Source organism: Papio anubis, chromosome 19 (assembly GCF_008728515.1).
Source record: "Papio anubis isolate 15944 chromosome 19, Panubis1.0, whole genome shotgun sequence".
NCBI lineage: Eukaryota > Metazoa > Chordata > Mammalia > Primates > Cercopithecidae > Papio > Papio anubis.
This window is the reverse complement of record NC_044994.1, coordinates 16,097,016-16,121,715: the sequence shown is the minus strand read 5'-3', so window position 1 is coordinate 16,121,715 and position 24,700 is coordinate 16,097,016. Positions and strand designations below refer to the sequence as shown.

Below are 24,700 nucleotides of genomic sequence, written 5' to 3'. Positions count from 1 at the left end.
GGCGGCAACAATATTCACTCAGCTAAATTCAACCCACACTCCAGACCCAGCTCCTGGGTCACCTCCTCCAGAAGAAGCCTCCTGATTCCCATGGCAGGAAAATTCCTGCCGCACCACTCCTGTAGCATCGTATCCTTTCATGTAGGTTTTCATTAGTGTGCATAGTAATAATTAGCATTTAATGCATACTTACTATGTGCCAGGCACTTTTCCAAGTGTTTTGTGTTTATTACTTCATTTAATCCTCACATCAACATCATGAGGTATTACCATTATTTATCTTCATTTACATTGGAGCAAATAGACCCAGAGAGAGGTTTAATAATTGTCCAAGATCACATAGCTAATAAATGGTAAAGCCAGATGCAAACCCAGGAAGTCTGGCCCCAGAGTCCAGTAGTTAACCACTAAGCTGTGCTGTATTCTCTCTGCTACTGGGCAGAGACTAATGTCCTATTTCATCTAAACTGGGGGCTTACGTAAAACAGGCGGAAATGAAATAGTGTATTCGCCAATGTTTTCCACATCAATAGCCCCAGTCCCACCCCATCTGCTGAAGCCCATGCAGAGACTCCTGACAGTCTCCCACCAGATTTCTGCACCTGGGTGTCCTGCAGGTTCCTGTCACTCAATACACCACAAACTCCATTCATTCTCTTTTCCTCCAAATATCTGTCCTTCTCCTGTCTCCATGGAGAGGACATCTCCATTCATCCAATAACCCAGACTGGGTGCCTCAGAATTATTTTAACTCCTGCCTCTCCCTTGTCTTCCCAATTCGATTATTGTCTGAGTCATGTGTATTCTATCTTATAAATAGATTTGAATCCATTTGCTCTCTCCAGTTCCCCATCACTGGGCTAATTTAGTCTCTCAATAACTTTCAGCCTTACAATGAAAAAATGAATATATGACTTCATTTCTGATGGGGCAATTCTAAAGATATTCCCATAATGGGAAAATGACAGCCCTTCTGGATTTATGAAGTATATTTCTTCTTAATAGCATAAAACATGTATTTTATTAGGTATTATCTGTTCATGCCCTCCCAAATCATTGTGCAGTGGGGAAATATTGGTAGAGAAGCAGCATGTGGTTGACATTAAGTGGAAAGTGTGTTGAACAGGAGCACATAGCTCTCAAGAGGCCACGGGCTCCTGGGTTGGAACGCCAATTCCACCTTCCACCTGCGGGAGCTTGGGCAGAATTGCTTACCTTTCTATACTGCAGCATAAGGTTAATGAAGGATTTGGTAAGAAAATCCCCTTGGAGTGCATAGTGCAGTGCCTGGCAGATCCAAGGTGCCCACTGTTATCCATTAACCATATTAATTGTAACCTCAAGCCTGGGAAAGTTACATTGCTGACCTTCAGCAGAGCAAGGAGCTCCTTAAGCTCTGATCCTGTGTTCAATTCATCACAGTGTTCTGCTCCTCCAAATAAGGAGTTTCATTTCCTCTCAATCCCTCTCAGTGCTGTACTTCAGAATCACCTGGGGAGCTTCACAAACTACCGATACGCCCACTCCACGAGCATCTGACTTAATTGGGTCGGATGCAGCCTAAGCATTGGGTGTTAAAGCTCCCCAGGTGTTTCTAGTCTGCAGTCAAGGGTATGCCACATTGGTTTTGACAAGGCCCAGATGTATGGGTGTATCTTGTCATAGGAGTTGCATCAGAGCAGAGGGGAAGTCTGTGGGCAGGAAGAGGAGCACGGCCCTTATATTCTATAGAAAAACACAGGACCTGCTGGGGACACAGCAGAAATGTTAAAACAGCAAGACATCAGCTATAGAAATTAAGAAACCTAAGTCATGGTTTTGTTCGGTGAGTGCAAAACTTGCCAACTTCCCATCAAGATGCAAAATAAAAGCTAAAAAGAAAACCACTTTGACATTTCGGTGTGATTCAACTGTTGATAACCCATCAATCCCATTCATGGATTGGTGATCTCTCACCCCCTTCCCCAGTCTCTCCCCCAGGGCAGCTCAGGGGAATCCTCCAGGGAGGAGTGAAACCCGGGGTTAGGTTTGGACACTTACCTGATTGATACGGAAAGTCTTGGCCTTGTTAAACCTGGTAGAACCCTGAAGCAACATTAGAAAAGGTGGTTTGTTTAAACTGCAGCCTCCCAGGGACACATCTCTCTTGAGGGAGTTACTGGCCAAATCTAGGACTTCGGGACTCAGTGATAACCTGGAAAAAGGGCAGAAATGAAAGATGCTGCCAAACTTGGACATGTCGAGGAAGACCCGCTGGTCGAGAGAGCTCATTTCAAAAACTACATGTTTTGGGCATGAAGAGGGGTTGGTTAATGGGTACAAAAATGCAGTTAGATAGAAGGAATATGATCTAGTGTTTGGTAGCACAATAGGGTGACTCAAGTTAACGATGATTTATTGTCTAATTTAAAATAGCTAGAGGAGAAGATTTGGAATGTTCCCAACACAAAGAGCATGACGAATGCTTGAAATGAAGCACATTCCAGTCACCCAGATTTGATCATTACACATTGTAGGCCTGTATCAAAATATCACATGTATCCCACAAATATGTATTAATACAACGGTTATGTAGCAATACTTTTTTTAAAATTACACATTCTTATGGTCATGGTTCCTAGGGAAACTTTCCTCTCCTACTTTAATATCATCTCCAGAAGCCAGCGAGGAGCCCAAGAAACTTTTATTGACTCGGGATTGTGGCAGGATTGTGGGAGGGCTGAGATACTATAGTTCTTTCTTTGAAATGGGTGTCACATGGAAATACAAAAGTAAAATATGCACAGAGGGGGAAGATGGGCTCTGGATGATACTGAATGATGGTAAATATAAGGAAACTTCATAGGTGAGTTTATGGAAGGATTTGTCCGACTATGAGGAGGAAAGTCTTGGACAAATGTGCTTTATCTCACAATTCTTGTCCAAGCCTTATCATGGCAGTAAGCTGTTGCTGACAACCCCTGTGCCTTCCCCATCCCTCCCATTTCCTGCTCCAGTCCCTGAATTAGATGTTCAGGAAGATGTTTCATCAACTAGGAGGAGAATGAGAACTCTAAGCCTCACCCTGGCCAAGGAGGATAGAGCCCTGATGGGTGGGAGGCTCCCTGTCATGGTAGCCTGAGAATTCCAGCCTGAGGTTCATAGCCAGAACCAGGCCCTCTCCTTACCCTGGAGAAGATTTTGCCTCTTATCTAAAAACAATCATTTTGCATCAAAAGAAAATACGTAAACACATGCATGCAAGCCCCAAGCGCTACTCTCTCTCTATTCAATATCACGTTCAACATTGTGGTGATTTGGCTTCCTAGCACAGCACTGGTCCATGCAATTCCTTGGCCCTGAAAACCGTGGAGAGCTGATTAAATCTAATTGCACAATCTTGATTATAATGCAATAAAATTTCAGTGAATACTTTTCAGGGCCATAATCTGAAGTTAATTTTAATGAGGCCTTTCCCAAGGTTACATGCCAAAGCTGCTCCTCCAAAGGGAGGCCGGGCCCAGGGGTTTTTTGTGGATTTGTTTTTTAATGGATGTATCTGGCCAAAGATGGCATTTTGAAAGACTGTGGCATGTGGGCCTCATGCAGCACACGTTGACAAAGCTGACTTTGTTAACTGGACCAAAGAGATACCCTTCCCATGGGCAGGCCATTCTCATCAGTTACCCACAAAGACAGGATCACCTACCTCTGGACAAAAACATTGCTGATACAACCCTCAAAATTGCTCCCGCCCAGACGCAGAGACTGCTGGGAACTTGAAATGCGATTTGGCCTTTGGTTATTTCTCAGAGGCTGGTCATCGATGAGAAGCCGTAGTCTGAAAGGGAAGAAAAGCAAATCAAGGGTGAGAACTGCTGGATAAAAGGGCCCTTGCCATGTGGCCAACTCACTGTCTATGACTCAGACTCAATATTTGTTATCTAAAATAACTAGCGAAACTAGACTTTATTAAGAGCATTACAATTTTTTGCATGTATTTTGCACATAACATTTTTATTAAAATGGGTGTATCTTGCCAAAGATGACATTTTGAAAGACTGTGGTATGAGAGCCTCATGTACAGAAAGTGCGCAGACTATATGTGTTCAGCTCAACGAATTTTTGCAACAGAAATACACCAACATTACCAGCATCCAGATAAAGAAACAAAACAGAGTAGCACCCCAGGAACCCTGTTGTGCATTCCCTTTAACTCTGTAGCCTCCCTCCCTCTATCCTGAATTCTGATGGAATGGATTAGTTCTTGCCTGTTTTTGAACTTTATATAAAGGAAATTATATGAGATGAACTTTTACGGGTGACTCAATGTTTTCCACATTATGTTTGTGAGGGTCATTCATGTCATTATATACAGTTCTAGATCCTTCTTTCTCATTGCTATATAGCATTCCATTTTGAATATACCACAATTTATCCATCCAACTGATTTATTTTTTTAAATTTGATTTATTTACATTTTATTTTATTTTATTTTTCTTAGAGACATGGTTTTACTATGTTTCCCAGGCTGGTCTCGAACTCTTGACCTCAAGCAACGCTCTTGCCTCAGCCTCCTTAGTTGTTAGGATCACAGACACGAGCCACCATGTGTGGCAATTTATTTTTTTATGAAGAAATTGATATGGAATAAGGAAGAAGGACAAGACTTATTAGTAAAGTATTTTTGGCATCAAGGACAAATATTTTGCAAAAAGATACCGGAAAATTCCATTAAATGAAAGAGTAAAACTCACTCACAGCTCTGACAGAAGTATTATTCCACTTACCCAGAGTTGTCACTTATTACAGATACATAGTGCAGCAAACCATCCATATACGTCTGTGGAGATTTAAAAATTGGGCCGCCGCTATCCCTGGTGCTCAATTCAATGTGACCATCTTCCAGAGTGACCTGCAGGGTGCTTGTCTGAAATCATCATAGAAAATACCCATCAACTAATTTGCATTTAAGGATTATGCCTGTCTCCGTACTGAATTTATCATCCAAACCATGTATAAAACAATCAGGATGTTTTGACCCAAATGCTCTGAGTTTGCTTTTTGCTCTAACGATTATTTTTTGCATATTTGACTCCATGTTTATAAATAGACAAATCTTATGCAAATTATGCCAACACTGATGAATTTGCCAAAAACATTTTTTGGACCTACATTCATTAAGCCAATTTAATTTCTCAATCGACTACACAAAACAGTTAAACCATTTCTAAATTTTTCTATTTTATCTTATTATCATTATTATTTGAGACAGAGTCTTGCTGTCTTGCATAGGCTAGAGTACAGTGGCACTCTACCAGGCTCAAGCGATCCTCCCACCTCAGCCTCCTGAGAAGATGGGGCCACGGGTGCACACCACCACAGCCAGCTAAGTTTGTAATTTTTTGTAGATACAGGATTTCACTATGTTCCCTAGGTTGGTCTCAGACCCCTGGGCTCAAGAGATACTGCTGGCTTGGCCTCCCAAGGTGCTGGGATTACAGGTGTGAGCCATCATGCCCAGCCTAAATTTTTCTATTTTTATTTTTCTTTTGCTGAAGTTATTTCTATCAGGATCAATTCATTGCTAAATAAATTTTACAGCAAAGACTTGATTCCTTAATTTTTAATATAAGAATATTACAATGATTTCTTCTCTTCAGTCATTATAAATTTTTTACTTCCTAGTCATTATTTCTGGGAAGTTCAATTCTCCATGTCAAACTCTGAAGATCTAAATTTTGGCAAGATAATTTGACTCTTCCTGTCAATCATTAATTTTAAAAATGTGCAATCTCAGCACTTGTCATTTCAATTTTGTTCGTGTTTTTTCTACCAAGTATAATTTCTGCAGTTTTCAACAAGATGTGATTCTCTGGTAAGATTTCAGTCTAAAACAAGTTTTACAGTGTGTGGTTATAGCCATTGTTGATTTTACTTTGTGTTAACTTTTTTTCAATTGGCAATATTCATTATGAATTGCATAAAATAATGCTGACTTATATGTATCTTTAGCTAACCCATTATGAAATTGAGGGCAACGTCCCTATGCTATTTCCAGGATTCCCCCATTGTCCAGGGTGGATCTAATCTTTTGCTAACCTAATTCTTCCCTCTGCTCTTGATCATTTTGTGAATTGTGTACTAAGTGTTCCTATATGTGGCAGAGGAAACAAGTGTCGGGTATCATAAGAGCTAGATCAAAACATCCTGCTTTCATGGAAAAGCCACCCCCATAGTCTAAGTGTCAGCATGTGCTTCTTTAGGGCTCATTTTAAAAGTAAGACCTCAGGGACTGGTGAGCAAGCCACCAAGAGAGGGGCGGCCTTCCTAATATTACAGAGCCACAGAGTCGGCCACCGTCTATTTTCTTAACAGATACTAGAATTCTGTTGTGCTCTGCAATCCTAAAGAAACAAATTCAGAAATAATCACACTCTACTTCTATTTAAAAATTCCACTCATTCCACAAATATTCATTTCTAAATATTAGATGACTTCTATACCTACATAACCACACTAGCTAAATCCACTTACGTTACAGAGGGTACCTCCTTGTGGAAGAGAATTTATGTGGCTCTGTTGTACATGACGAAAGAGCAAAGGATCTTATTTTCTACAATTCCCCAGGTATAAATATTGTCCAACTAGCTGCTGCTGCAAAAAGGCAGTCTAGAGAGCTGCCTTTTATGCAATCAAAACGGAATCATAGGGACACCCTCTGATTTTCCTTCTGAGCTCTGAAACTTTAAGCTATATTATTAACTGCAGTAGTTATAATCCACCTTAACTCTTATTATAAAATATACCTGAAAAGAATAAAAATGAGTCTGCGAATACACACAAATGCAACTCTGTAAATTATAATGTCACTTTCTAAACCTGATTTCTTTGAGGACCTACCCCAGAGTGGGGAATAACGTTCATGGTCGAACTATACAATAGCATTTACTGTGTGATGATAGAAAAAATGTCCAACTCCACCACTTTCAAAATCTATTGTTTTTAACATCAAACTTTGAGTCAGGTTCAAATCTTGTTTGATATTAATGCACTATTGCATACCCATGTTTGATGACTTAATAATATGCCACTGGGTTGAAAAGTCTGAAATCCAAATGAGGCCTGGAGGTGGTCAGTAAGCGGTGAGCCCAGATTAGTGAAACTCAATTGTCCTCCTCTGGAGAATGAGGCAGATCGCACAAGCTGAAATGCAAACATGGAATAAATTACTGGCATTGTAATCATTTCTTGGCTGAAATATAGTACCTTACCCGATCTCACTTTACCCAAACTGATTAATGTGATTTATGTAGCCTCAGAAAGAAAGAGAGTTTACTTTGCTGCATGATAAGTCAGGAATCATCTGTAAGTTTTCATGTATATAGTTGGCCTTCCTACTTTCCTACAAATTTAATGTGCAAACCTGCAAAGGTTCAGCACCTTGCAAGCACATGGGGAGTGCATATGAGCCAGTTCACTATAACACCGTGTGCTACCAGAAAGAAGTCAAAAGTTACTGTGTTAATGGATACAGAAGGTGGGTAGGCTGAGAAGCACTCCTTCACGAAGTTCTGAACCTTCACTTACCTTCCAGTCTTCCGAGCACTTTTTGGTTACTCCCACAGTATCGTTCAATCTAACAACACCACTGGTTTTCTTCAAATTTTTCATGCAGCCTCGGAAAGCAGGCGTAGAAATGTTAAATCTGATTAGGAACACAAATAAAAGGAAGAGATGCATCATGCCAGGCTCACATGAAATCAGAGCTGAAACGCTGTGCTCTTTAGTACTTTTCACCCATACACGAGTATGTGTTTTATGTTTATCCTTTCTCATGGGATTCCCATAATGCCACTTATTTTATGATGCTGGGAGAACTGACTTCCTTTCTGTGGAAGTTTACATTCTCAGCTTTAAAAATGCAGACAACAATGTTAACAGAAGAATGGCCAGTGGCTGCAAAAGGTACAAAGACAGAGAAGATGCACAATATCTAGAACTTCCTGTCCCTCTCCCTGGAGTCACAGCATTGCACGGTGGACAGGACATGTCTTAATAAGTTAATAGATGATATATGATATACATATATATAAATAAAGTAATCAATCATTTATAGGAAGCAGGAACGCTCTAGAAAACTTTTTGCTCTTTTTTTTCTGTTCACTGTTAAGTTAGCCACTATAAAGTCAGAAGAAACAAAGTGTTACTTTTTGGTTCTATTCAGTTATGAAAACTGTAGCTTGATTTAATCAATGCCAAGCTGAAACAATGGAACACATTGTCCAGGTTCATATGCTGCTGTATCTACCACCTCCTACCTGTGGGACCTGGGCAACCGATTATTGCCAGGATTAAAAAAATTAACGGGCCGGGTGGGGTGGCTCATGCCTGTAATCCCAGCACTTTGGGAGGCCAAGTCAGGTGGATCAATTGAGGTCAGGTGTTCGAGACCAGCCTGGTCAACATGGTGAAACCTTAACTCTACTAAAAACACAAAAATTAGCCAGGCATGGTGGCAGGCACCTGTAGTCCCAGCTACTCAGGAGCTGAGGTTGGAGAATCACCTGAACCTGGGAGGTGGAGGTTGCAGTGAGTCGAGATCATACCACCGTACTCCAGCCTGGGCGACAGAGTGAGACTCTGTCTCAAAAAACAAAAACAAACAAACAAAAAAACAAGTTAACGTACAGCAAGAGCTTGCAGCAGTGCATGACACCTGGGCGTGAATGCTCAGCAGGGGTTTCTGAGAGGCAAAATTGTGCTGCTGTGGACCAGCCAAATTGCCTGGGTTCAAGTTCCGTCCCTGCTAATTGAACAGGCAACTTCTCTTCTCTGTGCCTCTGTTTCCTCATTTAGATAATGGGAATATGTGAGTCTGTTTCATAGGGTTGTCATAAGTCTAAGAAAGTTAATATGTGTAACACACTCAAACAGTGCTTTATACAGAGTAAGGACTCAATGTGAGATCGTCAAGTTAGTAACTACTCCCATATTACTGTTCTTGTATAATGAGAGCAATTTCTAAAGCAGCTCTTTCTAAATGGTCCCATGGCACTTTCCCTTCAATTTGACTTCTGGATCTGTCTGGAGGTGAATGTGCATAAAGTATTCACACACATGAACTAACTGAAGTCCAGGCAAATATTTGTGTTTCTTAAACAAATGATGTCCTAAGAAAACCCAAAGCTGATTTCATTCTAAATCCCTAATGCAGCTTACTTTTCTAAACGGAAAGGTGTCTGCATTCATTTTAATCCAATTCATTAGAAACAGTTGAGCTATATGTAATAGGCCTACAATTAAATTTCATTAAAAGGAAAAGAAAGAAACAAATCTTCACTGGCATTACAGTATGAGCCTAATTATTTTATAAAGATGGCCTTTCGTCTCAGAAGAGGAGGAGGGTTCATTTTCATTCCTGGAGCGTGCCTATTTATACACGGTTTTAGGTCCATTCTTCTTTGAGTTTCAACATATCTCTTGGACAACAACATTCCAGATGTCCCTCTCTCCATAGATTATTGGTCAAAGAAAGATGGTTGCAGGAAAGTAAAATAGTGGGAGAGAAAGACAGTTAACAGACACAGACCACCTATTTTGCACAAAGCTCTAAGAATACAACTTACAATAACATTTTGAGGGAGGTATTTTCTCTTTTATATTATTTTATTTTATTTTAAGTTCTAGGATACATGTGCAGGAAGGACAGGTTTCCTATCTAACATTTATTGAGCACTGACCATGTGCTGACCTCTGCTAATTCCTTTACGCGCTTTGAATCTTCCAACCACGCTAAGAGATAGGCAGCTACTATGCCCTTATTACAGATGTAGCAATGAGGCATTGAGAGGCTAAGGCCTTGCCTAAGGTCACACAGCTGGTAAGTGGCGGAGCTGGGGTCTGTACTGTCAGTGTGTCACACAGGTTAGCGAGGCTTGAAGCCCTTGCTTTTTACGCTTACAGTTGGTATTCCTGCAGCACTTGGAAGTGATCGTGCCTTCTTCTTCTAGAAGAGTTACCTACAGCAGAAGTGTTAAAACGGAAGAGATTCACTTCCACTATTCCTGGGGGGATTCTTGTTACTTGGGTTACCTGAGGACCCACAGTTCTACATTTACTCCAGGATGCAGGGCCTGAACATCCTTGCTAGAGGAACGTCATTGCACTGGGGCATGAATTGCTGTGTTAGCGGGTTCCTGCATTGGGGTATTTATGTATACTTTGGGCCAATCTGTCCACAAAAGCTTAGCCAGCTCTGTGGCTGCTGCAGGCCGACTTCAGGGAGCAAAAAGAACAAAAGACAGCCCTAACCTCGGTGTTGGGTACTTAGTCGATGTTCAATAGATTCCTGATTGATTTTTACTTTGTGGATCATTTTCATTTTAGTGTTTATTATCACACTCTGTAAACAATGGTGTAGGTCCTCAAGACAAATGTCCTCGTTGGTGTCAGATCCTCTGGCATTACCAGGGATGACTTGCTCTTCTCCTGGGAAGGAGATGGGATTAACAGAATGATTTCTGATTATGATCCGAAACAAGCCATTCCAAGATCTGGGTCCCCATTCCCAGAAGAAACACTATAGCGAGAGGGGGAAGAAACAAACTACGCACAAAATCCCTTGAGCAAAGCTGAGTTCGTGATTACACCTGCTTGCTTTGCTCCACCTTAAGTTTGAGAACTTTGTCTAAAAGGTCCCTCCATTTATGCGGGCACCAGAACACCTCCCTGGTCTGGAAGAGTCGGCTGGTTGCCCCTACAGAGCCTGGCTGTGGATTACCCATGGAACTCCTCTGTGCCCACCCCACCTCCCAGTGACTCATGCCCAGTGGCAGTTTCAGGAATCTCTGGGCCACCAAAGACTTCACCAGAGGGATGAGGCAAGGCCCAGAAGAGCTGACTATTCCTTAGCATTTCGCTTTTGAGAGAGTGAAGGGCCAGTGAAATCTTTTGACTGGCCTCTATCTCCTGCATTTTCCATGTTCCAGTGATTTTAATAAAAAGTCAAAATATAGGCCAGGCATGGTGGCTCACATCTGTAATCCTAGCACTTTGGGAGGCAGAGGCAGGTGGATCACCTGAGGTCAGGAGTTCGAGACCAGCCAGACCAACATGGCAAAACCCCATCTCTATTAAAAATACAAAATTAGCTGGGCATGGTGGCAGGCACCTGTAATCCCAGCTACTCGGGAGGCTGAGGCAGAAGAATTGCTTGAACCCAGGAGGTGGAGGTTGCAGTAAGCTGAGATTATGCCATTGCACTGTCGCCATTGGCAGTAAGAGCGACACCCCGTCTCAAAAAAAAGTCAAAGTATAAAAGTCAAAGTATAAAAAAAAAGTCAATGTATAAACTTATCCAGAAAAAAGGAAGCAGTCCCTTGTTTGGAGGATCCCAAAATAAGTTACTAAGAAAATTCTGGGCCAGGCACGGTGGCTCACGCCTGTAATCACAGCATTTTGGGAGGCCGAGGTGGGTGGACTGCCTGAGCTCAGGAGTTTGAGACCAGCCTGGCCAACATGGGGAAACCCCGTCTCTGCTAAAAATACAAAAATTAGCCAGGCATGGTAGCGCACGCCTGTAATCCCAGCTACTCAGGAGGCCGAGGCAGGAGAATCACTTGAGCTCAGGAGGCGGAGGCTACAATGAGCCAAGATGGCACCACTGAACTCCAGCCTGGGCGACACAGCAAGACTCTGTCTCAAAAAAAAGAAAGAAAATTCTGGACTGGGCACAGTGGCTCACATCTGTAACCCCAGAATTCTGGGGGTGGGAGGATCACTTGAGGTTGGGAGTTTGAGACCAGCCTGGGCAACACAGCAAGACCCCATCTCTACAAAAAATTGTTTTAAAAAAGCAAATTATTTATATGCATCTCTATATCTATATATTTCTTTAATGGATGGAGATGAAAAGGCGAATAAAGGTTGAGTGCTGAATTAACCTAAAGTTTTGCTGAGCCAAAACCAAAGCCACCTCTTTTGTGGTTCTACCTACTGCCCTTTTCTAGAAAATCTGGATTGACTGGCATCCACGTCACTGTCTAGCGGCCTTGCGTTAATATCATGCAAACACAAACCACCCACCAGTGGGTTCCGTATTGGCTCAGTTTGAGAATTCCTCCTGGCTCTGGGTAAGCCCACTGGCCTCCACTACCTCAATGACTACCTGGCCCAGGCTTCATTTACCCTTCTCCAGACTGGCCTCCTTTCCAGAGGCCCAGGCCGTTTTGTGCACCTGCTTGTGGGCATCTCCACCTGGCTGTGTCTCAGGCTCCTGGACTAAGCCTGTCTCAGACTTAACTTGTCACCCCACTCCTCCACTGGTGTGTTCCATCTGCCAAGCGCTTAGCCAAAAACGAGGCATCATTCTCGACTGCTTTTCCCCTTTATTCCCCAACCCAAGCCATTGTGCAGTGCTGCCCATTCGCCATCCTAAATATATTTGGAACCTGATCCCTGTTGCTCACCTGCACAGCTACTCCTTGGGCCAGGTCACCCTCATCACTCACCTCTGTTAATACACTCGGCCTCCAGCCACTCTACCTGCCTCTGCCCTGCACTAGAGTGAGCTACTGAAAACCGTAATTTGGTCATGGCCTTTCTCTGCTGAAGTCTCTCCAATGGCTCCTTACTGTGACTTTCAAGGTACTCTGTGGTCAGGCCCCTGCTGCCCACATCAGCCCCATGGGGCATCCCTATGCCACTTCCTGCTGTACTCCAGCTCTTCGCAAGTTCATGCTTTCTCTATCCAGCTTTGGTGCTTCACATACACTGACTGCTAGCATCTCGCAGGTCCTAGCTGGAGGTCACTTTCCTGATGGTCCCAACTGGATTAGGTTCCCTCCTGGCTTCTGTCAGCACCCTGAGCTTCCTCCTACACACGTCATGTTCTCCTGTAGTGACTGTCTCTCTTCTGCTCTTCTCCAGGCTCCACCCTGCTCACTGTTGTCTCCTTGGCACCTGTCACTCTGCCTGAGGCCCATTAGGCACTCAGTAAATCCTGTGTAATGAATGAATACGTGGTAACTCTCAAACATACTCAAAAGTACTTGAAAAAGCTGACTACCTTGAATGATTTTATTTTATTCCATTTCGTGGAAATAAAATCAAGATGACTGACAATTCATAACTGGCTATTCATGGCTGAATTGCCTTTTAATATTGACAATATTAGATATTAATATAATCTCACTGGCTCTGAATTTCTTCGTTTGTAAAACTCAGGGGTTACATACCACGATATGCAAGGCTCCTTCCAGAGCCCAAGGAGTAAAGACGTTCACCCCCAGGTTCTATTAAAGTGCCCAGCTTTCCCATTTGCATTTTTGTCTTTGGAGGCAACCCTGACAACTTTAAAACAAAGATTAGTGCCTGACTACGCAGAATGGACAGATGCCCACATGTAGAAGGACTCTAGAAGAAAGAATACCTTGGCATGACACCTTATAAATCACATCTAGTTCCTTCCAAGTGATGTATAAGTTCGCAAAAGAGTTAACTAGCTTCAGATCTCGTATAAAAGTCATCATAACCTAACCTTCTGGGAGCACTCTTACTTAGTCGTGAGGCTGCACGAATCCTTCTAGGATATCTTCTGTCCACACACTACTGTCAGCTATTGAAAAGTTTTCCGGGAGGATACAAATGAAAAAAATGGTTATTTTTAAGTGCATTCCAAAATGGTGGGATTTTTTTTTTTCCCATTCAGATAAAGCTTTACTGCCTTTCACATTAATTCATTCATGTGTTCATTCATCTAAGAAACAGTTATGTACCAATTCCATGCTCGATAGCACGCAAGGAGCAGGTGATGCAGAAGTGAAGGAGACATACTGTCTCACATTCACCAGAGACTTCCTGAAGGTGGAAACCTCAGCTTTCAGTTCCCCGGGAACGTCTATCAGGCCTCGGGATACCCACGCTCTCCTATACAGCCTTCAAGGGCCCAGGGCCACAGCCTCTGTTCTACTTGTCACCAGCATTGTCAACCCTACTATATTCTTTGTGGTCTCTCCCCTCCCAAGAATGACAATGGCAGTGACACACAGTTCCCCCACCTTCCTTCTTTTCACTGCCCAGTCTTATTATTCAGGATTCAAATCTGTTTTACTCTGTTGACTATACTGTTAATACAGAAAAGTTAACTTTTTGCGTTTGTTTGTTGGTAAAATTTAAAAAGGCAGATTTTTTTTGGTCACGATCATAACCACTAACAGAGGCAATCTGGTTTTAAAAAAATCATCTTACCTTTCCCTGATTGCAATTGGAATTCCTCCCAGATAATATGTGCTGAAATCAAATACTTCACCATCAATTATAGTGTTTTGAAAGTCCACATTTATCCACATACGCTTTTGGACTTTTCCAATTTTGATCTGAATCTGAAATAAATGAGAGATGAATCAGCCAGCTAGGGAAAATAAGAGAATCCTATTCACAGGGGTTCAGAACTATCATGTTTTTATTTATCTTCCTCCAGATTCATTTATATACATAGTAGGAAGGCTCTGAGCAGTAGTATTTTTGGATAAAAATATGATACTAAAACATTTTAATAGAAATGTTTGCATTTGAAGTTAACCGTGTTTTATAGACGTCATGTATATGTTATACATTTCAGGCCGAAATATGCAAATTTTAAAAGGATATATCCCTTAGTTAACATCCATAAGTTTATCTGGTAATAGGAGGGGTTTTATTTATTTATTTGGGGCACTGACTTAATTTTAAAGGACTAAGGACACTTAATTCAAGTAAACAGACTCAAAGGGTGTACCGAATGGTCTCTGCCGTTGTTTATGGTGTCTCCAACTCCTCTCTCTTTTGGTGGCTCTGAATTCAGTTTGTATCTCACCATGAGCTTGCCATCATCTATATTTAGAGATATGAAGCGATCCTAGGACAGGGGAATAATGCAGATTACTGGAAGCCTTGGCTGAAGAAGAGACAGAGCATTGAAACTCAAGTTATTCTCACGGAAACCCCTGCTCTCAGCTTCAGCTGCTGCCTTAGTGAAAAGGGATAATGGTGGTGCAACTGCCACCTCACGGGATGGGGTGATGGTTCAGTATTGTAAGTCACGTTAAATGTCATGCACAGTGGTTGACACACAGGACGGACACAATAAATGCTAGCTATGATCATGATTTTGTTTCGTGTGATCCATAACTGGCATGTAAAGATGGAGACTGAAAAGATACAGATCATTAATATTATTTGAAAATATGAGTGCCTTTTAGAGAGAGGTGTGGTCTTACACGGACCTCAGATACCTTCCACCATCTGTTTTCTGACTGATTCTTATGTCTCTGTCTCGTTTGTTGGTTTATCCCCTTCTACCTTCCATGTCAGTGTCGGGGATCCCACCCAGGATTCCTTCCTCCCCCACACCACTCCGTTCCCTTGACAATCACAGGCTGTCGGCTATCCTGTAGCTCCAATCCAGGTGTACTCATGGGCTCCAAATTGTTCTCCCCAGCCTAGACCTGTCTTCAGGGCCAGGTCTGCACACCTGATTCCCTTGTTGTTATTGCTTTGCTTGCATGACTCACAGAGACCTCAAATTGAGAATATCTCACACGGAACGTATGACCTACATGCCTCCCACAGGCTGCCAAGCCTGCCTCTCCTTCCTTTACACCGGGTGCATGCGCTACCCCTCCCAGCCTGCCCCCTGCAAGCACCCACACACACATCACCTTGCTGAGCAAGCCACAAACCTAGGAGTCATTTTTTTTCTCACCCCTTTATCAGAACCTAAGAATCATTATTGATCCTTCCCTCTCTCGCATCCAACATAATCTCATGAATTCTCCATTCTTAACTCTCTCTTTATGTCATCCAACCTATCTCAGCCACAACATCTTTAGCCAGTCCCTGCAGCAACAACCCGCTGGTCTCCCTGTGTCCCCCTGCAAGTCCGTTCCCCTCTACAGCCAGAGTAGTCTTTGAAAATGCCAGTGGGAGCCTGTGACTCTCCTCGGCTGTCAGGATGAAGCCCTGACCCCTGCCAGATGCTGTGTGGCACCTGCCTCTCTCTCAGCACTGCCTCTGGCTCTCCAGCCCCGCAGACACTGTTCCACTGAGTGCTCCCTGACCTTCCAACTCCCAGGCCTTCTTCATGCCTCTCCCTCTGCCTGATCCCCCGTCTGCCCTGTCCCCAGGTCCCGTTCAAATGCTGTCTTCTACTGGTCCTCCTGATCTCAGAGGAAGCACTTCCTTTGCTCAAGTGTCTTTTATGTTGTACATCCTCATTTCACTCACAAACATTTCCTTGATACAGCTCTTCACAGTTGTGATGAAATAAACAACCTATTAACAGCATTCCTTTGCATATTCTTTTCCTCTAGATTATAAAATCCCGGAGGGCGGGAGCCTTGTCTGTCTTTGTCATTATTGCATCTCCATCATGGTGTGAAACATATACTTGAATCAGCTACTTCCCTAAGGTAAGCTGAGCAATTTCTGACTTAGGGCTTGAAGGCTTTGCTTTTACACAGTTCCTTAATGATAAGAATGCCTCTCTTTGAGGTCCAGGGACCAAGTTCTTTCTAAGAAGAAAATCACTCCTTATCTGGATCCTAAATCTTGCCTTTGGGAGTCAGCTTAGGTTGATCAACTCATAAACATCAGAGTTACACCAATTTACTGAGAGTCATGAGCCATCCTATGTAAAGCAGCTCTTTAGGTCGTTTCTTATGTAACGGCATTATGTAAGTTTTCTTATTATGAGTAGTATTTCCGGTTCTTAGTCTCCAAGAACTTCAAATTATAGTACAAAGAAGACCTTGTTTTGTAAAACAACTGCCTTGTCCTGAAGATGCTGGATGACTTCTCTGCTCTATGTATCCTTCAGGCTGTCTGCAACCTTCCCAAAACATCAGAACTGGTTCAGCCTTGGAATCTCCTGAAGGGTCCAGACCAACCCCAGAGAGGAGAGTTGGACCCGGTCAGTGTCACCGCCCTGCAGGTAGAAGGCTCTGGTAAAATCCCAAGCTCCTTATCAATCCCATGTTCTCGGACCACCAGAAAGCCTTTGGGCTCACCCACACTTCTTCAGAAATACTCCCTGTGAGACCAACTAGAAGCTCCTACTCACCAGAGCGTTCCACTCCAGGCCCGCTGTAGGTGTAAAGCAGCAAACATCACGCCAACTCTCCATCAACCAGCAGAGGGCGCTGACGATCACTTGTAGAGTGTCACTTTGGACTTCTCTAACCTAATACATTTTAGAAGGTCCCTAGAAACCTCAGCTACTTGAAAACAGAATTGTCAGTGTCTTGAGAAGGCAAACATGCCGACAAAGAAACAATCCCACACAGCCTGGTAAGAATCAGACCAAGATGGAAAGAGCAGGAAGTCGGTTTAGATCTTAGAGATCCCAGGAAGCTTTCACATGTTTTGAGTCAGAATAAGTAGATTCTTAGGCAAGCAGTGGTTCTCAAAGAACAAAACTGATAATGAGAATAAAATAGGAAAAGGGGAGATTTCTCCCACATTTTGGTGGCATGTTCTCAAATTCCTGATTACTTGCCCTCATTAAAATAGACATTAATGGAACAGAATAGAGAGCCAGAGATAAAGCCACACAACTACAGCCATCTGCTCTTTGACAAAGTCAACAAAAACAAGCAATGGGGAAAGGACTCCCTATTCAATAAATGATGCTGGGATAACTGGCTAGTCATATGCACAAGATTGAAACTGGACCCCTTCCTTTCACCATATGCAAAAATCAACTCAAGACTGATTAAAAACTTAAGTGTAAAATGTAAAACTATTAAAAAAAAAAAAAAACCTTGAAGAAAACCTATGTTAGACATAGAAATGCCTAGAAATACCATTCTAGAAATAGGCCTTTGCAAAGATTTCATGATGATGACCCCAAAAGCAATTGCAACAGAAACAAAAATTGACAAATAGAACCTAATTAAAGAGCTTCTGCACAACGAAAGAAACTATCAACAGAGTAAATAGACAACCCACGGAATGGAAGAAAATATTTACAAACTATGCATATGAAAAAGGTCTAATATCCAGAATCTATACAGAACTTAAATAATTAACAAGCAAAAACAAAACAATCCCATTAAAAATGGACAAAGGACACAGACTTTTCAGAAGACATATAGGCTGCCAGCAAGCATATGAAAAAATGCTCAATATCACTAATGATTAGAGAAATACAAATCAAAACAATGAGATACCATCTCATACTGGTCAAAAAGGCAATTATTAAAAAGTCAAAAAATAACAGATGCTGGTGAGGTTGTGGAAAAAAGGGAATGATTATACACTGCTGGCGGGAATGTAAATTAGTTCAACCACTGTGGAAAGCAGTTTGTCTATTTCTCAAATAACTTAGAACTACCATATGATCCAGCAATCCCATTACTGGGTAGACGCCTGAAGGAATATAAATCATTCTACCATAAAGGCAAATGCACGTGAATGTTCCTTGCAGCACTATTCACAACAGCAAAGACATGGAGTCAACCTAAATGCCCATAAATGGTAAACTGGATAAAGAAAATGAGGTACATATACACCATGGAATACTACACAGCCATAAAAAGAATGAGATCATGTCCTTTGCAGCAACATGGATGAAGCTGGAGACCATAATCCTAAGCGAACAAACGTAGGAACAGAAAACCAAATACCACGTGTTGTCACTTATAAGTGAGAGTTAAACATTGAGTACACATGGATGCAAAGAAGGGGCCTACTTGAGGGTGGAAGTATTTTTTAAGGACAGAAAAACTACCTATTGAGTACTACGCTTATTACCTGGGTGATAAAATAATCTGCACACCAAACCCCTGTGACATGCGATTTACCTACATAACAAACCTGCACATGTACCCCTAAAACTAAAAATGTTTTTAAAAAATTACATTTCCTAGCCAACAGAAAGAAAGTATAACTGGGTGGAGGAAAAGGAGGTAGGTAATATTTGCACATTGTTTTCCAGATCTAGTGGGTCGTTTATAACAACCCAGTTATCTCTAAATTGCTGAACAAAATGAATATATTTGGTTGTATCTGGATGCTTGTTATAGATTACCCCATTCTCTGCGAAGAACAGCAAGCCTCTATCCACGGTGGTCTGAATTGTCTGCCCAAAGGTTGGGATGGAAGCATGTGGTTGAGTTGGAACTCGAGCATAGCCCGTACCTTCAAAATAATTTTTGTCTGACTCTTCCTTCCTCCTGTCAACATTAATCATCATAAGTTAGAACACAGCAGCAAATGATCACCATGCCAGTGTGCTTATTAATACGGGATGCTGCTACCTGAAAAATGGAGCCAAGAAAATGCAATCTAGTTATCATAGTTTTGTTAAAGCAGAGGAGACATCTTTAAAATGTTAAAGCAGCCAGCTTTTTCTCCTGGATGTGCTCTCATACTCTGACAGTCAAACCCTAGCTCGACAAAAGATGAGTAAGAGTCCCTTTTGGAAATGTCTACTTAGGAAGATGTGGTCTACCAGCTGAAGATTTTGAAATGTAAGAGATTATTAACTTGCAATGTAATTTTATTCTGAATAATAGATATTTGGTCCACCTCATATTAGAATATACCATGTCCTTATAATTGTAGGGAAGGTTAGGAGTTCAAGGCAGCAATTTTCAAAAAGATTGAGGTGGAAGAGTACCAAAAAAGTCATGGCACACTTTGTGAACCACTTTTTTTTTTTTTTCTTTTCCTTTTTTTTTTTTTTTTTTTTGAGATGGAGTCTCACTCTGTCGCCCAGGCTGGAGTACAGTGGCATGATCTTGGCTCACTGCAACCTTGACCTCCTGGGTTCAAGCGATTCCTCTGCCTCAGCCTTCCAAGAGGCTGGGACTACAGGCACACGCCATCACACTCAGCTAATTTTTATATTTTTAATAGAGATGGCGTTTCGCCATGTTGGCCAGGCTGGTCTCAAACTCCTGGCCCCAAGTGATCGGCCCACTTCAGTCTCTCAAAGTGCTGGGATTACAGGCATGAGCCACTAAATCAGGCCTCTAAATCAGGTACCATCTAATAATAAATATTTTGTGATAGGAGGCACAAAAATTTTCATAAAGACTTTTTTTAAGTGAGAAAACTCTATCAATCTAGCATTTCATACAAATTAGGAAGAGACTACCCTAATTAGATTTTAGGGCGGGACTGCCAGTGTTGCATGCACGTATACTTGAAGAACTACCGGCCCAAAGCCACTAGCAACATCATAGCATCTCACTGGCCCATCCTGTATCATATGTAAAAGTACTGCAAGTTACCAAAACTCCAGTGACAGAGTTTCTGGTTTCCACATTTTATTTACCTTCTACAAGGCTCCACTTCAGTTGTGTTGAGATTGAATGTTTTTTTGAAGTTGTATAAGCTCAGAACATTTTCATTGAGGTCATCTAATTCAATACAACCTTTGTATGGAGGGAACCTTAGTCGACTGGGAAGCTGAAAATGAAATAAAACATCTTCTACCAATTGAACAAAGGACAATAATCAAAATAGTATCAATTAATCACTTTCAACAGTCACTATGGCATAAGGGTTAATTAAGAATGTGAACCCTGGAACAAGATGCCCTGGCTTTGCTCTTTACTAGCTGTATGACTGTGGGCAAGTTATGATACCCCTCTGTCTCTGTTTCCTCATCTGTAAAATGGGAATGATCATGATGCTTATTTAAATTAACATACTTAAGCTTAGAACAGTTTCTATTGAGTGCACAGAGGAAGCACTCAACAAGTGTTAATTATTATCGCTAGAATGTGCTGTAAGAATGTGCGGTTAAATCCATTTTACATGTAATTAATAATTAAAATAGAGACATGAGGTCATCACCATACCAAATTAAAATTTAAATATTTCATTCCGTGAAATAACATTTACACTTACTTTAAAATCAGGTGGGTAACCTCCAACATAAAATACAACATTTTCGGGATCCAAATTAAGGAGTGTATTGCTGTTTCTACCATCCATGTCATAGACTCCAGGTATTTCTGGTTTACTGGATGTGGCTCCTTTGGTGTAATTAAGCCTTGCAAACTGATAAATTCTGTTTAAAATGAATTTAGAATATAAAGTTATATGAAAAAATTAATTCAAAGCCAAGCCACTAAAAATGGGGTTCAGCAACATGTATACATGGAAGCTTGGTGAGCGCGGGTCAGGTTCACAAAGAGCAACAGTCAATCAGACTTATACCTCTGAAATTTCACCCGATCCATAACTGCCTCCTGAGTCTCGCTCTCGGTCAAGATCTGGTCCACTTGGAGTTCAGTCTCACCGTCCCCCAGGTTGTAGACACAGGTGAGCTGACCATCCACAACTGCCATGCCGATGTAGTCCCGGGAGGCCTGGAGACAAAGGGCCACCTCAGAACACTTCACACTGTGGTTTCGCAACTTCCCATCCCAAGAGGATGAGGATGCATTTCAAATAACTAACGGGTTTTAGGCAATAAGCCTTGGAGAGACAGAATAAACAAGGTGCAATCTTTTATAAAATAATACAGAATGCTGAGTTAATAATGCGAAGCTGTCTCTGCTCATGTTATAGGGCACTCATTTACTCATCCCTCCATTTGCTCAATCTACAAATATGTGCCAAGCACCTGCCATACAGAGGGCCCAGATATGGACTCAGTCGTCCATCAGATTTTAGTCTGGTAAGGGAGATAAGCCATTTTGCTTCTCCCAGTACTACACAACATCCTCTTAACACTTTGTGCATGCCTCTGTTATCACACCTCTATGTTGTCATGATTAGTTATATATGCATCTTTCTTCCCTGCTAGAATGTGAGCGCCTTAAGGTAGAAACAAAATGTTTTAAAATCGTGGCAAAATATTCATAAAACTTACCATTTTAACCATTTTAAGTGTGCATTGGCATTAAGTACATTTGAGAAATAAATTTTTGTTTATCACAAAGCCAGAATGTGACACATAGTAGGTATATAGTATTATATAGTGTTGAAGGAATAAAGTAATGTGCATTTTATCACAAAACAAAGCAAAACAAAGCAAAAAATCATGACATAAGAAAGCTACAAATAAAATGCCAACCTCTTGAAGCATGGAAGAGTAATTAGCAATAGTGTTGATTTTAAGAATCTTTAAATACAAGATCCATTAGTGACAACTAACAATTTCCTAACTGGGCAGAATTTTTGAGAACCGTATTTCAAGCATTTCTCTTTCTTCAACTGAATCCTAACCCAGTGAGTGATTCGCTTTTCCTCTGACACTTATGTCAAAGAAATGTATTTTAAAAAGAGGGATTAAAAGCTAAAGCCAGCCATTCAAAATGCCTGTAAGGGTAGTGAATTTACACTGATAGTAGTAGTAGTAATGAATTTACACTGATAAAGAGATGGGCAACTGCTTTTCCTATCATTTAGGCAGGAGAGGGAGGATTCATTCCACTCCAGTCCTCACCCATAATCTCCCCATCCCACAGGCTTGAGGAAGGGTCTGTAGCTGGGCGGTCGGAGGAAGAGGACAAGGTCACAATTCCATGAGGAGGAGCTACTGTTGATTTCCACGAAGGCTTGGTATTGATCCCTGCTAATGTGGTGTCAATTATACAGCTTGGTAGTATGGAGGGGTGCCAATCACCCTCCCCAGGTGCGTATATTTTTTACATGTACACACACGTGCCCATGTGTTGGGCCCATTGGGTAAGGCCTCTTGATCCTCCAGCAACCAACAATCCAGGATGCATGGGAGATCCCTCGAGGGCACTGCCACAGTGGGGAGGTGGGCAGGGAGGAAGCTGGAGGGATTTGTCGATGTCTTAGTAGGATTTCTGCCTGCTGTGCTAATGGCAGTGATGCAGCTGTGCCACACATCTCAAAAGCACACATCTTGAAAAATATTGTTTCAAAAACAAGGGAGATGTCCAAGCAATACTTACATCTTTATTTCCAAGGTACATCACAAACATATTCTCAGTACCCCCGTTTTCTCTTGAGTTGGGCCTTTGGAGAAACAAGGACAGAGATGTGTATCCTTTCAAATCTTCCAGGTCATTTGGCAGTCGGACTTCAACTCCAGATTTACCATTGAATCTCATGGGGACAGCAACCTGTGAGGAGTAAGTTACAAGGTGTCAAACGCTGTCCTGTGAAGAAAGTAGGCGTGCTCGGAGAGCTAGTTTGTGACTCGTAGCCATGCATCAGCCTTTCCTGAGTTGTTATGATAAGGAGCAAGGGAATGTGAATGTCTCTAAGCCCTGGATCATAATCTCCAAGACCCAGATTATAAACTCATGAAGCTGTTTCAGGAGCTGTGTCATAAGGCATTTGTGTTTTTTATTAGTCAGGGATATTTGAGCAGTGCATTTAGTCCTCTGGGCCAGCAATAATAATAATGATAATGACAATAATATGCATTACAACCCTCGAAGGTTTTTGTGCAGACGAACTAACATCCGTGGAGGCACTTGGCATGGTGCCTGGCATACAGTCAGACATGTAATACATTAAAACTATATTTTAAGCCAGGTGCAGTAACTCACACCTGTAATCTCAGCACTTTGGGAGGCTGAGGTGGGAGGATCACTTGAGCTCAGGAGTTTGAGGCCAGCCTGAGCAACATGGTAAGACCTCATCTCTACCAAAAAAAAAAAAAAAAAGAAAAGGCCAGGCATAGTGTTGCATGCCTGTAGTCCTAGCTACTCAGGCGTCTGAGGTGTGAGGCTCGCTTGAGCCCAGGAGTTCCAGGCTGCAGCATGCCGTCATCATGCCACTGGACTCCAGCCTAGGGAACAGAGTGAGACCTTGTCTCAAAAAAACAAAACTATATATATCTATACATTTATATATATGTAGTTTTAAAATAAATGCATTTATATATTAAATATACAAAATATTTATATAAGTATATATTAATATACAATTTATATATGATAATGTATTATATACTACTTATATATAAATATGCATTTTAATATATTAAATACATAATAAATGCATATATAATTATGTTATATATAATATATAATTTTATATATTATATTAAAATGCATATATAATTATATATACATTATCTGTAACATATAATGTTATATATTTAATATACAAAAGCATATATAATTATATAATACTATATATGCATAAAATACATTATTATAATATATAATTAAATATATATGCATATATTTATATTTATATATTAAAATATTTTAAATGCACTTTTAAAGGAACTGCTTCCCTTGGATATATTACATGTTACAGTTTCATTTATTATAGGCGTTCAGTCCTGAAAAATGAGTGAGTGCATCAAGGCTCTCTAAAATAGTGCTTCTTAAGATCTCTGTGATGAAGGACCATTTTTTCTTTCTAATATGCCAGGGACAAATACTTTTGTAAAACATATTCAAATTTAAATAACTAGAAAAATAAAAAAGATGGTAGACAAAATACAAGCCCACTGATCACATGCTTGCATGTTGAGGCAATTCAAATTATTCAAAGCTTCCAAACATTTACTCTCAACTTTATACTTATATGTAATAGACCAATAACAAAAGTTCTCTGACTAGCCCTGGTGTGTGAACCAAGAAGATAAATATTTCCTAACGATCGAATACAAAATAATGAGATTTATGGCAAATCTGCATTTTCTCTATCAAGTATTTAAATATTTATCGAGGATCTTGTATATGCAAGGCATTAAATCAGAGGACTTAGCGATGGGGTCCCACATTTGTGG

The 24,700-nt window shown here is 41.2% G+C and overlaps 1 protein-coding gene across 5 annotated transcripts in view; it reads right to left on the bottom strand.

Moving 5' to 3' along the window:
• The window catches only part of LAMA3 (laminin subunit alpha 3), a 272,673-nt gene that overhangs the window by 18,534 nt on the left and 229,439 nt on the right, over positions 1 to 24,700 (bottom strand). For all 5 annotated transcript variants that reach the window (XM_021929998.2, XM_021930000.2, XM_021929999.2 and 2 more), the window contains 12 exons: positions 22,902 to 23,072; positions 21,190 to 21,341; positions 20,878 to 21,040; positions 20,300 to 20,433; positions 19,049 to 19,193; positions 14,759 to 14,878; positions 14,230 to 14,363; positions 7,570 to 7,687; positions 7,045 to 7,185; positions 4,770 to 4,909; positions 3,689 to 3,820; positions 2,041 to 2,194 (listed from right to left, as the gene is read on the bottom strand). In XM_021929998.2, the coding sequence (XP_021785690.2) occupies positions 2,041 to 2,194; positions 3,689 to 3,820; positions 4,770 to 4,909; positions 7,045 to 7,185; positions 7,570 to 7,687; positions 14,230 to 14,363; positions 14,759 to 14,878; positions 19,049 to 19,193; positions 20,300 to 20,433; positions 20,878 to 21,040; positions 21,190 to 21,341; positions 22,902 to 23,072 (1,704 nt within the window). The remainder of the gene's footprint in view (positions 1 to 2,040; positions 2,195 to 3,688; positions 3,821 to 4,769; positions 4,910 to 7,044; positions 7,186 to 7,569; positions 7,688 to 14,229; positions 14,364 to 14,758; positions 14,879 to 19,048; positions 19,194 to 20,299; positions 20,434 to 20,877; positions 21,041 to 21,189; positions 21,342 to 22,901; positions 23,073 to 24,700) is intronic.